The sequence below is a fragment of the Lepus europaeus genome, chromosome 15 (assembly GCF_033115175.1).
Source record: "Lepus europaeus isolate LE1 chromosome 15, mLepTim1.pri, whole genome shotgun sequence".
Taxonomy (NCBI): Eukaryota; Metazoa; Chordata; class Mammalia; order Lagomorpha; family Leporidae; genus Lepus; species Lepus europaeus.
The window spans coordinates 519,240-532,203 of NC_084841.1; the positions used below are offsets into that span (position 1 = coordinate 519,240).

The 12,964-nt window shown below is 58.0% G+C and overlaps 1 protein-coding gene across 3 annotated transcripts in view; it reads right to left on the reverse strand.

The window, feature by feature from the left end:
* Positions 1-1,288: 1,288 nt before the first annotated feature.
* BRD9 (bromodomain containing 9) overlaps positions 1,289-12,964 on the reverse strand; it is a 31,041-nt gene continuing 19,365 nt past the window's right edge. For all 3 annotated transcript variants that reach the window (XM_062211804.1, XM_062211802.1, XM_062211801.1), the window contains exons 12-16: positions 12,473-12,584; positions 10,371-10,409; positions 9,470-9,572; positions 3,056-3,223; positions 1,289-1,951 (exon numbers count right to left, since the gene is read on the reverse strand). In XM_062211804.1, coding sequence (XP_062067788.1) covers positions 1,851-1,951; positions 3,056-3,223; positions 9,470-9,572; positions 10,371-10,409; positions 12,473-12,584 — 523 coding nt within the window. In that variant the 3' untranslated portion in view covers positions 1,289-1,850. The remainder of the gene's footprint in view (positions 1,952-3,055; positions 3,224-9,469; positions 9,573-10,370; positions 10,410-12,472; positions 12,585-12,964) is intronic.

Sequence of the window (12,964 nt, forward strand, 5' to 3'; positions counted from 1 at the left end):
TGCCGGGCCGGCTTGCGGTGACATGGGCAGAACGCATCCCCTCTACCCTGCCATTCAGGCGAGTCACTCAGCCAACCAGAGCCCTGTATGTAGGTCTTGGCCAGGGCTCCTGTAGCACCAGCCTGTGCCCAGGCCTTCCTCACTGCTGCCAGTACTCTGAAGAGCGGCCTCGGCCGCAGGGTACATGGTCCTACATGGATGAACCTCGAACAACGTGCTCAGCAGATGGCAGACACAAAAGGGCACCTGTTACCCGGGTCCACTGATGCACAATGCGCAGGACGCTCAGTCCAGTTGGAGGAGGGGACTGATAACTGCCAGGAGCTCGCAGGCATTGGGGCGATGAATGCCAATGGGCACCAGGGTGGGTGGAAGGAGGCTTCCTTTTAGAGAATGTTCTGGAACTTCAAAGAGGTGAGGGCTGCTAACACTGGGAATGTGCCAGATGCCACTGAAAAATCGGTTCTGAGCGATTCCTGCCGCAGGGCAGGCTGGGGGCCCGCGTCTGGGCGGGGTTGCAAATGCCCCATGTGACCACTGTGCTGCCGCACCTTCGAGTGGCAGTCACACTGCCTTCTGCTGGCTGGACCACACATGAGCTGGAGGCCGTGCTGGCCAGGAAGGTGTGGGCTCTGCCCCGGCTCTGTCCAGCAGGATGTGCACAGTGCACCCTGAGCGCACAGGACTCACGCTGTGTGCCAGTCAGGCTGGGAAGGGCATTCTGCACCCCGGGACCTGCTGCAGGGCTGCCCGTACTGCCTTCTGAGTCCACTGCCTGGCCTTCCTAGCAGCTGGGGTGCTGGCCCAGCCTAGGGGTACAGGAGAGCCTGGGGTCCAGCCACGGGAGTGAGCAGGGGCAGCGCTGGAGGCCAGGGCTGTGGAGGGTGCTTCCTGGCCACCACTGAGGTGCAGCCCCCTGGGCGGTGCCTTCCCAGCCTTTTCTGCTCAAGAGGCCACAGCTCCTTCTGAGCCTTCATTCAAGGTGGAAACATTTTGTTCCCCTTTACCAACATCCACGGGGGACCTCTCTGAGGACTCTTACCCAGCCCAGTGCTTCAGCCAGGGCACTGCCTGCTGCCCCCAGGCTTCCCAGCCACGCCTCCCCCAGCACAGCTGAGCACCAACTGTACCCAGCCCTGGGATAAAGGGTCCTTAACATCTACATCTCCTCGCACAGGAACAGGGGCCCCGGTAACACGCAGGCCAGGCCAGACGAGGGACAGCACAGCGTCACAGGGACAGGAGTATGCCCTGAGCTGCCCCAAGCCAAGCCCGAACGACCGTTCCCGTAGGCTCTTTGCATGTCTCTTTATTAAGATCTGTATTTACAGCACTTCGCAGAGGTCAGCAGGCATCCAGTAGACACCCAGTCACAATGTGCTTCACGGACACTGGATTCTTCTCTGTCCCAGGCTCACTGTGTCCACTCACACACCAAACAGCAATGAGGAGACTGCCCCGCCTCAGGCTGTCCTCTGGAGACCCCACTGCCTGGGAAATGTGGGCTTGGGACACACAGGAGGCTCAGCACAAGCACAGACACACTCTGGTCTGTTCCCCAGGGCCATGACCAGACACGGGCAGAGACAACAGCCTGCCCGCGTCTGACCCTGGTGCTCGGGGCAAGCCAGCCACATGCCCTTGTATATGGCAGCCACTATTCAAAATCCACGCGATGGGGCCCGGTGCCCAGGAGCTGCGCTGCTGCCAGTGATGTCACAGACAGTTCTTCACCTCCTGGGTCTGTTTCCCGCACGCCAAAGGGGGAAAAGTAAGTCTTTGTCTCACGACGAAACTGTACACGCGAATGAAAACTCAACAAAGTGAAACAACGGAAGGCTACCTACGAGCTAGTTCTTGGTGGAGGCTGCAGGTTCTGGAGACTGAAGAAATTCGTAAGGGTCGTGGGTCACATCCGGCTGCTCCCCGACACTCAGGTGGGACGGGCTTCCTGAAATTTTGAGGAAAATGTGCCATTTCAACATATAAGGATGGATTTGCAGTGTGGGGCACATGGAACCAAAACTGTCTCCTACATGGCCCTGCCTGCAAGGCCAGGTCTCAGTGACAGCCAAGGCTCCTGGGACACCAGGGTATCTCTGCTCGCTCGAGGGATGGGGGATCCTCTCACTGGCTCCCAAAGACTTGAAGTGCTCTCTGATCGAGCCATCGAGAACATCCTGGCACTGTTTAGTTCATCATTTGATTACAAGGCTATAATGGGATCAAAAAAACTATGTTTTCCTTGCAAACACATCAAGATTCACTCTGCCTAAAGAATAATTCACATCAGGGCTGGCGCTGTGGCACAGCGGGTAAAGCCACTGCCTGCGACACTGGCATCCCACCTGGGCACCAGTGTAAGTCCTGGCTGCTCCACTTCCAATCCAGCTCCTTGCTAATTCACCTGGGAAAGCAGAAGAGGACTGCCCAAGTGTTTGGGCCCCTGCACTCATGTGGGTGAGTGGAGGAAGCTCTGGGCTTCAGACCAGCCCAACTCTGCCGCTGGGACCATTTAGGGAGTGAATCAGCGGATGGGAGATCTCTCTGTCTCTCCCTCTCTGTAAACTCTGCCTTTCAAATAAATAAATCCTAAAAAAAAAAAAAAAAAAAAAATTAATTCACATCTACATCTGAGAACCAGAAACAAGTAAGCACATTTAAGGAGTGATGGACCCGCCTGGCGCCCTGTGCCACAGCTGAGGCCTGCCAGCCAGGCAACTCCAGTGCTGACCTCCCTCTCCCCAGCAGAGCCCTGGTCAGAGAAGGTCACGGTCCCTGACAGCACCACTGAACATCGGGGTCTGTGGAGGGGCAATGTCTGTACTACGGAAAGGACCACGGGGATGAACCCAGGACAGAAGCAAACATTCCCGAAAGCTCACCTGGACCGCCACACAGGCAGGTGCAGCTCCTCCAAGGAGGCCAGGACAAGGATGCCCCAACTGCACTCAGCCCCATGGGCCAGAGGCCACGGTCTGACCTTCCAGCCACGTCCAAGTCACAGGCCAACAGCACCTGTGCACACCAGCCTGCCTGGCTGAGGCCACCTTACCCAGATGGTGAGGATCTCGCTCAGAGGCGTTGGAAAGGGAACTGAGGTTAGATGAGGGTCTGGAGCCTCCACGCTCTGCCTGCGCTTCATGCAGGTCCTGCAGGAGCTTGGTTGTCTCGTCCAAGCTCAAGTGGCCATCATCATGGTGTAGCTCCTTCTTCACTTTCCCTATGGAATATGGAGTTGGTCAGCTCCGGCTCCAGGGCCCAGGATGACAAGCACTGTACAACTGCGCTGGAAGAACTCACGGCAGAAAAGCTCTCTGAGCTCGACGTCAGGGCTATACTGTGGGAGGCCTCCAGGGCAGGGGCAGTGAACACCCAAAGTCTTTTGCACAAGCCATGCCCCACATTCGACCTGACACACTCACATTGTGGAAAGCTTTGCCACGACAAAGGACCAGACTGTCGCTGACCTTCTGTATCAACAATCAGAAAGCTGAACACGGGTGCAGCATGGGTCTACGGCAGCTTCAAGCCACAGCCAGATCTGCACTCACTCCCATGTCTCAGCAAAACACCCAGCTGAGCCTGAGAGAGAACAGGTGCAGGCCAGGAAAGTACCACAGATGGCCCAGCTACCCACAGCTGACGACGTGTGTCCCACCAGCTGGGTGTCTGCTCAAGCCCTCAGAAGCCGGTAGCCCAGAGGGGCCTGCCTGTGCCCAACAGCAAGGAGGGCTCTGGGTCCAGCCTGGCAATGCCTGGAAAGGATCCAGGGGACTCCAAACACCCAACAGCCTCAGGAAAAGGCCCCCAGGACCCAGAGGTGTGCAGCCCACGTGAGTGCCCAGGGTGCAGACCCTGTCTGACATCCAGCAGATAAGCTTCTGGTGTGCAAATAAGCAAATGACCAAAAACCACGGAGACCTCAGACGGGAGAGCAGTCAGAAAGCAGCAATGCTCCATGTGTCCCAGAAGGCAAAGCAAACACAAGCGAGGGAGGTGACAAGGGGAAGGTGGAGGAGAGCAGACTGGAGCGCCAGAGGAGAATGTCCCTTGGGGCCACAGCCAACACGGGAGGACACAGGAGGAGCTCCAGGGTCCAGAGAAAGAGGACAGAGGCAGACAGCCTCAGGGCTCTCATGAGGCCTCCTCAGAGGCCAGGAGAAGAGCAGGTGCTGACTGCTGACGGCATCAGAGTTCAGAATTTCACTATGCATTGAAAGTCAGGGGCTGGCGCTGTGGCATAGCAGGTAAAGCCACGCCTGCAGTGCGGGCTCCCATATGAGCGCCGGTTTAAGTCCTCGCTGCTCCACTTCCAATCCAGCTCTCTCCTATGGCCTGGGATAGCAGTAGAAGATGGCCCAAGTCCTTGGGCCCCTGCACCTGCGTGGGAGACCAGGAAGAAGTTCCTGGCTCCTGGCGTCAGATGGGCGCAGCTCCTGCCGTTACAGCCAATTGGAAAGTGACGCAGTGGATAGAAGACCTATCTCTTTCTCTGCCTCTCCTCTCTGTAACTCTGACTTTCAAATAAATAAATAAATCTTAAAGAAAAAGAGTTATAAATCCCTCAGTCCGAGAAACTGAATAAAACCCAAGAATAGATAAAATAAAAAAAAAAAGCAAATCAAGAGCTATAATAACCACACTTGAAACTAGTAAACCAGGCGAAGCTCTTACAAGTGCTGAGGAAGAGAAGAGCTGGTGTGTGGGAAGTTCCCAGCACAGTCAGCTGCGGGCCACGGGGAGGACTGAGGAAGAGAAGAGCTGGTGTGTGGGAAGTTCCCAGCACAGTCAGGCTGCGGGCCACGGGGAGGACTGAGGAAGAGAAGAGCTGGTGTGTGGGAAGTTCCCACCAGTCAGGCTGCGGGCCACGGGGAGGACTGAGGAAGAGAAGAGCTGGTGTGTGGGAAGTTCCCAGCACAGTCAGGCTGCGGGCCACGGGGAGGACTGAGGAAGAGAAGAGCTGGTGTGTGGGAAGTTCCCAGCACAGTCAGCCGCGGGCCACTGGGAGGACTGAGGAAGAGAAGAGCTGGTGTGTGGGAAGTTCCCAGCACAGTCAGGCTGCGGGCCACGGGGAGGACTGAGGAAGAGAAGAGCTGGTGTGTGGGAAGTTCCCACCAGTCAGGCTGCGGGCCACGGGGAGGACTGAGGAAGAGAAGAGCTGGTGTGTGGGAAGTTCCCACCAGTCAGGCTGCGGGCCACGGGGAGGACTGAGGAAGAGAAGAGCTGGTGTGTGGGAAGTTCCCAGCACAGTCAGGCTGCGGGCCACAGGGAGGACTGAGGAAGAGAAGAGCTGGTGTGTGGGAAGTTCCCACCAGTCAGGCTGCGGGCCACGGGGAGGACTGAGGAAGAGAAGAGCTGGTGTGTGGGAAGTTCCCAGCACAGTCAGGCTGCGGGCCACGGGGAGGACTGAGGAAGAGAAGAGCTGGTGTGTGGGAAGTTCCCAGCACAGTCAGCTGCGGGCCACGGGGAGGACTGAGGAAGAGAAGAGCTGGTGTGTGGGAAGTTCCCAGCACAGTCAGCTGCGGGCCACGGGGAGGACTGAGGAAGAGAAGAGCTGGTGTGTGGGAAGTTCCCAGCACAGTCAGCCGCGGGCCACGGGGAGGACTGAGGAAGAGAAGAGCTGGTGTGTGGGAAGTTCCCAGCACAGTCAGGCTGCGGGCCACGGGGAGGACTGAGGAAGAGAAGAGCTGGTGTGTGGGAAGTTCCCAGCACAGTCAGGCTGCGGGCCACGGGGAGGACTGAGGAAGAGAAGAGCTGGTGTGTGGGAAGTTCCCAGCACAGTCAGCCGCGGGCCACGGGGAGGACTGAGGAAGAGAAGAGCTGGTGTGTGGGAAGTTCCCACCAGTCAGCCGCGGGCCACGGGGAGGACTGAGGAAGAGAAGAGCTGGTGTGTGGGAAGTTCCCAGCACAGTCAGCCGCGGGCCACGGGGAGGACTGAGGAAGAGAAGAGCTGGTGTGTGGGAAGTTCCCAGCACAGTCAGGCTGCGGGCCACGGGGAGGACTGAGGAAGAGAAGAGCTGGTGTGTGGGAAGTTCCCAGCACAGTCAGCTGCGGGCCACGGGGAGGACTGAGGAAGAGAAGAGCTGGTGTGTGGGAAGTTCCCACCAGTCAGCCGCGGGCCACGGGGAGGACTGAGGAAGAGAAGAGCTGGTGTGTGGGAAGTTCCCAGCACAGTCAGCCGCGGGCCACGGGGAGGACTGAGGAAGAGAAGAGCTGGTGTGTGGGAAGTTCCCACCAGTCAGGCTGCGGGCCACAGGGAGGACTGAGGAAGAGAAGAGCTGGTGTGTGGGAAGTTCCCACCAGTCAGGCTGCGGGCCACGGGGAGGACTGAGGAAGAGAAGAGCTGGTGTGTGGGAAGTTCCCACCAGTCAGGCTGCGGGCCACAGGGAGGACTGAGGAAGAGAAGAGCTGGTGTGTGGGAAGTTCCCACCAGTCAGGCTGCGGGCCACGGGGAGGACTGAGGAAGAGAAGAGCTGGTGTGTGGGAAGTTCCCAGCACAGTCAGCTGCGGGCCACGGGGAGGACTGAGGAAGAGAAGAGCTGGTGTGTGGGAAGTTCCCAGCACAGTCAGGCTGCGGGCCACGGGGAGGACTGAGGAAGAGAAGAGCTGGTGTGTGGGAAGTTCCCAGCACAGTCAGGCTGCGGGCCACGGGGAGGACTGAGGAAGAGAAGAGCTGGTGTGTGGGAAGTTCCCACCAGTCAGGCTGCGGGCCACGGGGAGGACTGAGGAAGAGAAGAGCTGGTGTGTGGGAAGTTCCCAGCACAGTCAGCTGCGGGCCACGGGGAGGACTGAGGAAGAGAAGAGCTGGTGTGTGGGAAGTTCCCACCAGTCAGGCTGCGGGCCACGGGGAGGACTGAGGAAGAGAAGAGCTGGTGTGTGGGAAGTTCCCACCAGTCAGGCTGCGGGCCACGGGGAGGACTGAGGAAGAGAAGAGCTGGTGTGTGGGAAGTTCCCACCAGTCAGGCTGCGGGCCACGGGGAGGACTGAGGAAGAGAAGAGCTGGTGTGTGGGAAGTTCCCAGCACAGTCAGCCGCGGGCCACGGGGAGGACTGAGGAAGAGAAGAGCTGGTGTGTGGGAAGTTCCCAGCACAGTCAGGCTGCGGGCCACGGGGAGGACTGAGGAAGAGAAGAGCTGGTGTGTGGGAAGTTCCCAGCACAGTCAGCTGCGGGCCACGGGGAGGACTGAGGAAGAGAAGAGCTGGTGTGTGGGAAGTTCCCAGCACAGTCAGCTGCGGGCCACGGGGAGGACTGAGGAAGAGAAGAGCTGGTGTGTGGGAAGTTCCCAGCACAGTCAGGCTGCGGGCCACGGGGAGGACTGAGGAAGAGAAGAGCTGGTGTGTGGGAAGTTCCCAGCACAGTCAGCTGCGGGCCACGGGGAGGACTGAGGAAGAGAAGAGCTGGTGTGTGGGAAGTTCCCAGCACAGTCAGCTGCGGGCCACGGGGAGGACTGAGGAAGAGAAGAGCTGGTGTGTGGGAAGTTCCCAGCACAGTCAGCTGCGGGCCACGGGGAGGACTGAGGAAGAGAAGAGCTGGTGTGTGGGAAGTTCCCACCACAGTCAGCTGCGGGCCACGGGGAGGACTGAGGAAGAGAAGAGCTGGTGTGTGGGAAGTTCCCAGCACAGTCAGCTGCGGGCCACGGGGAGGACTGAGGAAGAGAAGAGCTGGTGTGTGGGAAGTTCCCAGCACAGTCAGGCTGCGGGCCACGGGGAGGACTGAGGAAGAGAAGAGCTGGTGTGTGGGAAGTTCCCAGCACAGTCAGCTGCGGGCCACGGGGAGGACTGAGGAAGAGAAGAGCTGGTTTGTGGGAAGTTCCCAGCACAGTCAGCTGCGGGCCACGGGGAGGACTGAGGAAGAGAAGAGCTGGTGTGTGGGAAGTTCCCAGCACAGTCAGCTGCGGGCCACGGGGAGGACTGAGGAAGAGAAGAGCTGGTGTGTGGGAAGTTCCCAGCACAGTCAGGCTGCGGGCCACGGGGAGGACTGAGGACCTGGACCGCGGGAGAGTCCCAGCACCGCTAACAAGGGGCGCCCTGCACCTCCACTGTTTGGGCAAACACTGTGGACTGTACCAACACTCTGCTCTCCTCCTGCAGCCTGGACCTGGGTGTGTGCCAGACGGAGGGTGCCATGTGGGACTCCCCTGGGAGGAACCCCTGGACGCCGGGGCCTGCCGATTCTGCTCTGTGCCTTCCACTGCCACAAGTTCTAGCAAATCACCGAACCCGGGGTGGCTGTGGGGATCCTGACACAGTTGAGGGGAACACAGAACAAGACGGCATGCTGGTGATTGCACCAAATACAAACGATCTAAAAGCACGGCGAAGGGAAGGCGGCGTGGGGATGGTGACAAAGCAAGGCCTTGCTCCTCTGCTCTTCAAACAGCCCCCAAGGGGCAGCATTGGCACAGTGGGTAGGTGCCACGTCCCACACTGCAGGGCCCGGTGTGAGCCCTGGTTCCCTGCCTTCTGATCTGGGAGCAGCAGGGGGGCTCAAGTGCTTGAGGAGACCCAACTGGCTCCTGGCTTCGGCCTGGCCCAGCCCTGGTCTTGCAGGCATTTGGGGAATAAACCAGAGGACATCGAGAGATCTGTCTCTCTGCCTTTCAAATAAAATGAGCGAACAAAAACAAAGCCTCACCACACCCACGTGACGGTGCGGCAGGGTTTCTCAGCCTCTGCACTGTCGACACGGGGTCACCACACAGCAGGATGCAGAACAGGCTACCCAGTGGGGCTCTGCCAGAACCGCCCCCCACACGACCACCTCTCCAGGCATTGCCACATGTCCCTGGGATTGGGGGTGGGGCTGGGGACCTGGAAAGCAGCTGTGTTCCAAGTGCCATGAGGAAGAAGACACTGCGAAACCCCAGACCATGGGAAGCTGAGACGGCTGGTCAGCACCAGAGCAGTGCACGGGATCGGGACGAGGCCTTTCCTGACAGTCGCCCGAGAGCAGGCCCTGGGCCAGTACTCACTGACCTGCACACTGCCAGGAGAGCCCCGGCTGTACAGGTGCAGCCCAAGTCACAACACCGACACGGGCAAGCCCAGTGCGGGTGGTCCTGAGGGCAGTGGGGCCTCCCTCTGCAGCTAACAGGTGGGCCAGCCTGTCTGGAAACGCACAGCTTTCTCTGCTCTCATCGCGCTTCACATACTCCTGGCACCAGGGCAAGGGTTTCTCCCCACAGCAGGCAGCTCTGCAGCAAACCAGCCGAGCACCCTCTGGTTCAGCTCAGTGCAAACCAGAGCCCACAGCAGAGGGCTTGGTTCTCAGGACCCCACTCCCACGCCCGGCACAGCCCCAGGTGGCTTTACCTGTGCTCCTGACAGACTGGCTATGAACCCAGTTCCTTCTCCCAATCCCCTGGTCAGGTGCTATTAATTTGCTAGGGTGGCTCACAGGGCTCAGGGAAACCAAGAATTTCTCCCTTGGGGCATCACAGCATTGCAGGAGCAGGGCAGCGACTCACCCAGAGCACCCAGCACGGAGATGTCCAGTGAGACCTCGGGGCAGGGTCGCATGGAGGTGAAGTCCAAAGTAGAGGCACTGGCATCTCCCAGTGTGTCCCCAACCTGTGGACAATGAGACAGGCGTGAAGGTTCTATGAACACAGGGCGAGCAAGAAACAGAGGAGATGCCCTCCACACTGGCTCCTGAAACCTCTGATGATCTGCCAAGCCTGGGTCCACCCCTCAGTAAGGGATACGAGACCACGCCCTGTTCACTGCTGAGCCAAGGGACCACAGCGTCTAAGCACACAAATGGAGGCACAAACACACTCTGCAAAAAATCTGCTCAGACCAACAAAACGGAGGAAGACCACAGGCATGAAGTCACAAAGCAGCAGACCCCCAGCCCCAGGCATCCTCTCTCCAGCCAGGGGCGGCCCCAGGTGAGCCTACAGCCACCCATGGCGCGCTCTGGCCAGCACACCGCAGTGCAGCTTCCACCCTCAGGTCACGCCGAGGGCTGAGGTCTCTCACAGCTCCCAGGGACCCAAGACTAAACCCACACCTGCTGACCCAGGCACAGGATTCATCACTGTCACGGCCCTGTGGACAACAGACACGCTTGGCAGCCCCGGCCCGGGCCAGTCCTGCTCCCTGCCACCCCTCCCTGAGGACAGCAGGTCAGGATCACTGTTCTGAAACTCCAGCTGCGAGATCTGGAAGAATGTACTACAGCCTGGCCTCCTCACCTCGAGTCTTTAAAAATGGGGGTGGGGGAGAACACTACTATTTCATCTCATCCATCAGAAATCTGAGCAGCTTCTCCATCAAACGACAGATGCGGCTCCCCTCACACCCTGCACCTCAACGCCCCCAGAGAACCTGCACACCAGGCTTCCCTCACCTGCTCCCAACACCCACCTTCACATCATCCGGAGGCTTCGTGCGAACATTTCTCCTCTGCAAAGCAACAGGCGAGACATCAGTGTTTCCAAGGCAATTTACACAGAGGGACAGCTCCCCAAGTCCCTCCCCTCCCAGCACAGAAGCGGGGTGCTATTCACAGGTCAAGGCGGGGGTCTGGTCAGGGTCCTCATAACCCGCTTGGACCACCATTATTCTCTCCTCCAGGAGGCGGTGCCAGGGCAGTGCCCCCAGGGCCGAAGAAGATGAAGGAGAGAATACCAGTGCTGCGTCAGGAAGTCAGGTGTTGTAGCCAGATCCACAGACAGCTTAGGCAACGCTGGTGGCTCAACCTGCAGCAAACAGGCACCTGAGACCTGCTCAAGTCCCACAGCAGGCAGGTGTGTGTGGGACACACGAGTGGACTCCTCCCAGAACACGCCCAGGGGAACAGGGCCGTCAGCCTCCGCAGTGCTGCCACCCCAGGCTGAGACGGCAGCGAGACCTTCAGACAGCCCAGCACTGTGCACAACCTCAAAGGCAGGCGGGAGCGTGCCCTCTTCTGTCTGGGGTCTCTCTCTCTCTCTTTTTTTTTTTTAAGAGATGGGAAGCTACTGGTAGATTTTCTATTGATTGATTGATTGATTTTTGACAGGCAGAGTTAGACAGTGAGAGAGAGAGAGAGAGAGAGAAAGGTCTTCCTTTTCCGTTGGTTCACCCCCCCAAATGGCCGCTACAGCCGGCCGGTGCACTGCACCGATCCGAAGCCAGAAGCCAGGTGCTTCCTTCCAGTCTCCCATGCGGGTGCAGGGCCCAAGCACTTGGGCCATCCTCCACTGCCTTCCCGCGCCACAGCAGAGAGCTGGACTGGACAGAATCCGGTGCCCCAACCGGGACTAGAACCTGGGGTGCCGGCACCGCAGGCAGAGGATTAGCCAAGTGAGCTGCGGTGCCGGCCTGGGGTCTCTGTTCAGAATGATAATTCTGCGAATCACTTAGAATTTTCTCTTTTTTTTTTTAAATTTGAGAGACAGGTAAGGCAGATAAAGCCTCAGTTGGCTAGTTCACTCCTTAGAGGGTTATAAAGGTTGGGGCCAAGGCTGGGAGCCTGGAACAGAACCCAGGTCTCTCATGTAGGTGGCAGGGACCCAAGTACTTGAGCCATCACCACTGCCTCCTAGGGTTTTCACTGGGAGGAAACTGGAACCAGGAATGGGGCCCAGGCAATACAAAGTGGAATGAGGGCACCAGTAGGATAAACACCTGACCCCTACTTTTAAACAGAAATAATGCCATTGCTTCAAGGTCCATTTCTGCAAATAAGTTTTCTTTCATGGCATGGATTTTTTTTTTTTTTTCATTTTATTTATTTATTTACTGACAGGCTGAGTGGATAGTAAGAGAGAGAGACAGAGAGAAAGGTCTTCCTTTGCCGTTGGTTCACCCTCCAATGGCCGTTGCAGCCAGCGCATCGCGCTGATCCGAACGCAGGAGCCAGGGGCTTCTCCTGGTCTCCAAGGTCTTGGGCCATCCTCCACTGCATGGCATAGATTTTAGCACTGAGTATCAGTTAGTGCTGGGTTAAATTCACAAGCTTCCGGAAGAAGAGAGACGGCGGCTCAAAGAAATCTGGTGCCACAAAGTGATGAGGATGTCACAGAGCTTCCTGGAGTGATAATGAACTGTTGATCTTGTTACGATTTATTTATTTATTTGAAAGTCAGAGAGACAGGGAGACAGAGAGAGAAAGTGAGAGCTTCTACCCACTGGTTCACTCCCCAAATGGCCACGACAGCCAGGGCTGGGCCAGGCCAAAGCCAGGAGCCCAAAGCTCCATCCTGGTCTTCCACAAGGGTGGCAGGGGCCCAACCACCTGAGTCATCTTCCACTGCCTTCTCCAGGAGGTGGAGCAGCCAAGACTCAAACTGGCACTGGTATGGGCTGAAGGCACTGGAAGCTCTGGTTTACTTCACTGTGCTACAACATGGGCCCCAATAATTAACTGTTCAAAGCAAAACGTAAGTCATTGAAGGAAGACAGCTAGAGATGACCTCAAACTAGCACACCCGTCCTGTGATGCGAGGAGTGACCCCAGGGCGGAGCTGAGGGCCTGCGCTCACCTGCCTCAGCTGGAACAGCATCCTTGAGTGGTCCCCGCCTGTGATCTGGTCCAGGAGGTCGTCCACCATTTTCTTGCTGTAGCTCCCAGCATCCTTCACAAACTCCTGCAGGCTAGAAGGGGACCACGTGAGAGAACATCTTGGGAAAATGCTGCAGACTCTAACTGCAAGACACTGCCACCTGCCAGTCACCGCAGTCCTGACTTCAGAGGCCTGCACGTCGGCACATTGCCTCAGACACCTCGCTGAGAACCTCCCGGCTTTGTATCTTTAGGAGAGTGGGTTCACAGGTTTTTTTTCTTTAAATTTTTAAATTTTTTAATTTGACAGGTAGAGTTATAGACAGTGAGAGAGACAGAGAGAAAGGTCCTCCCTCCGTCAGTTCACTCCCCAAATGGCCGCTACAGCTGGCGCTGCGCGGATCCGAAGCCAGGAGCCAAGTGCCTCTTCCTGGTCTCCCATGCGGGTGCAGGGCCCTCCGGGGCCACAGCA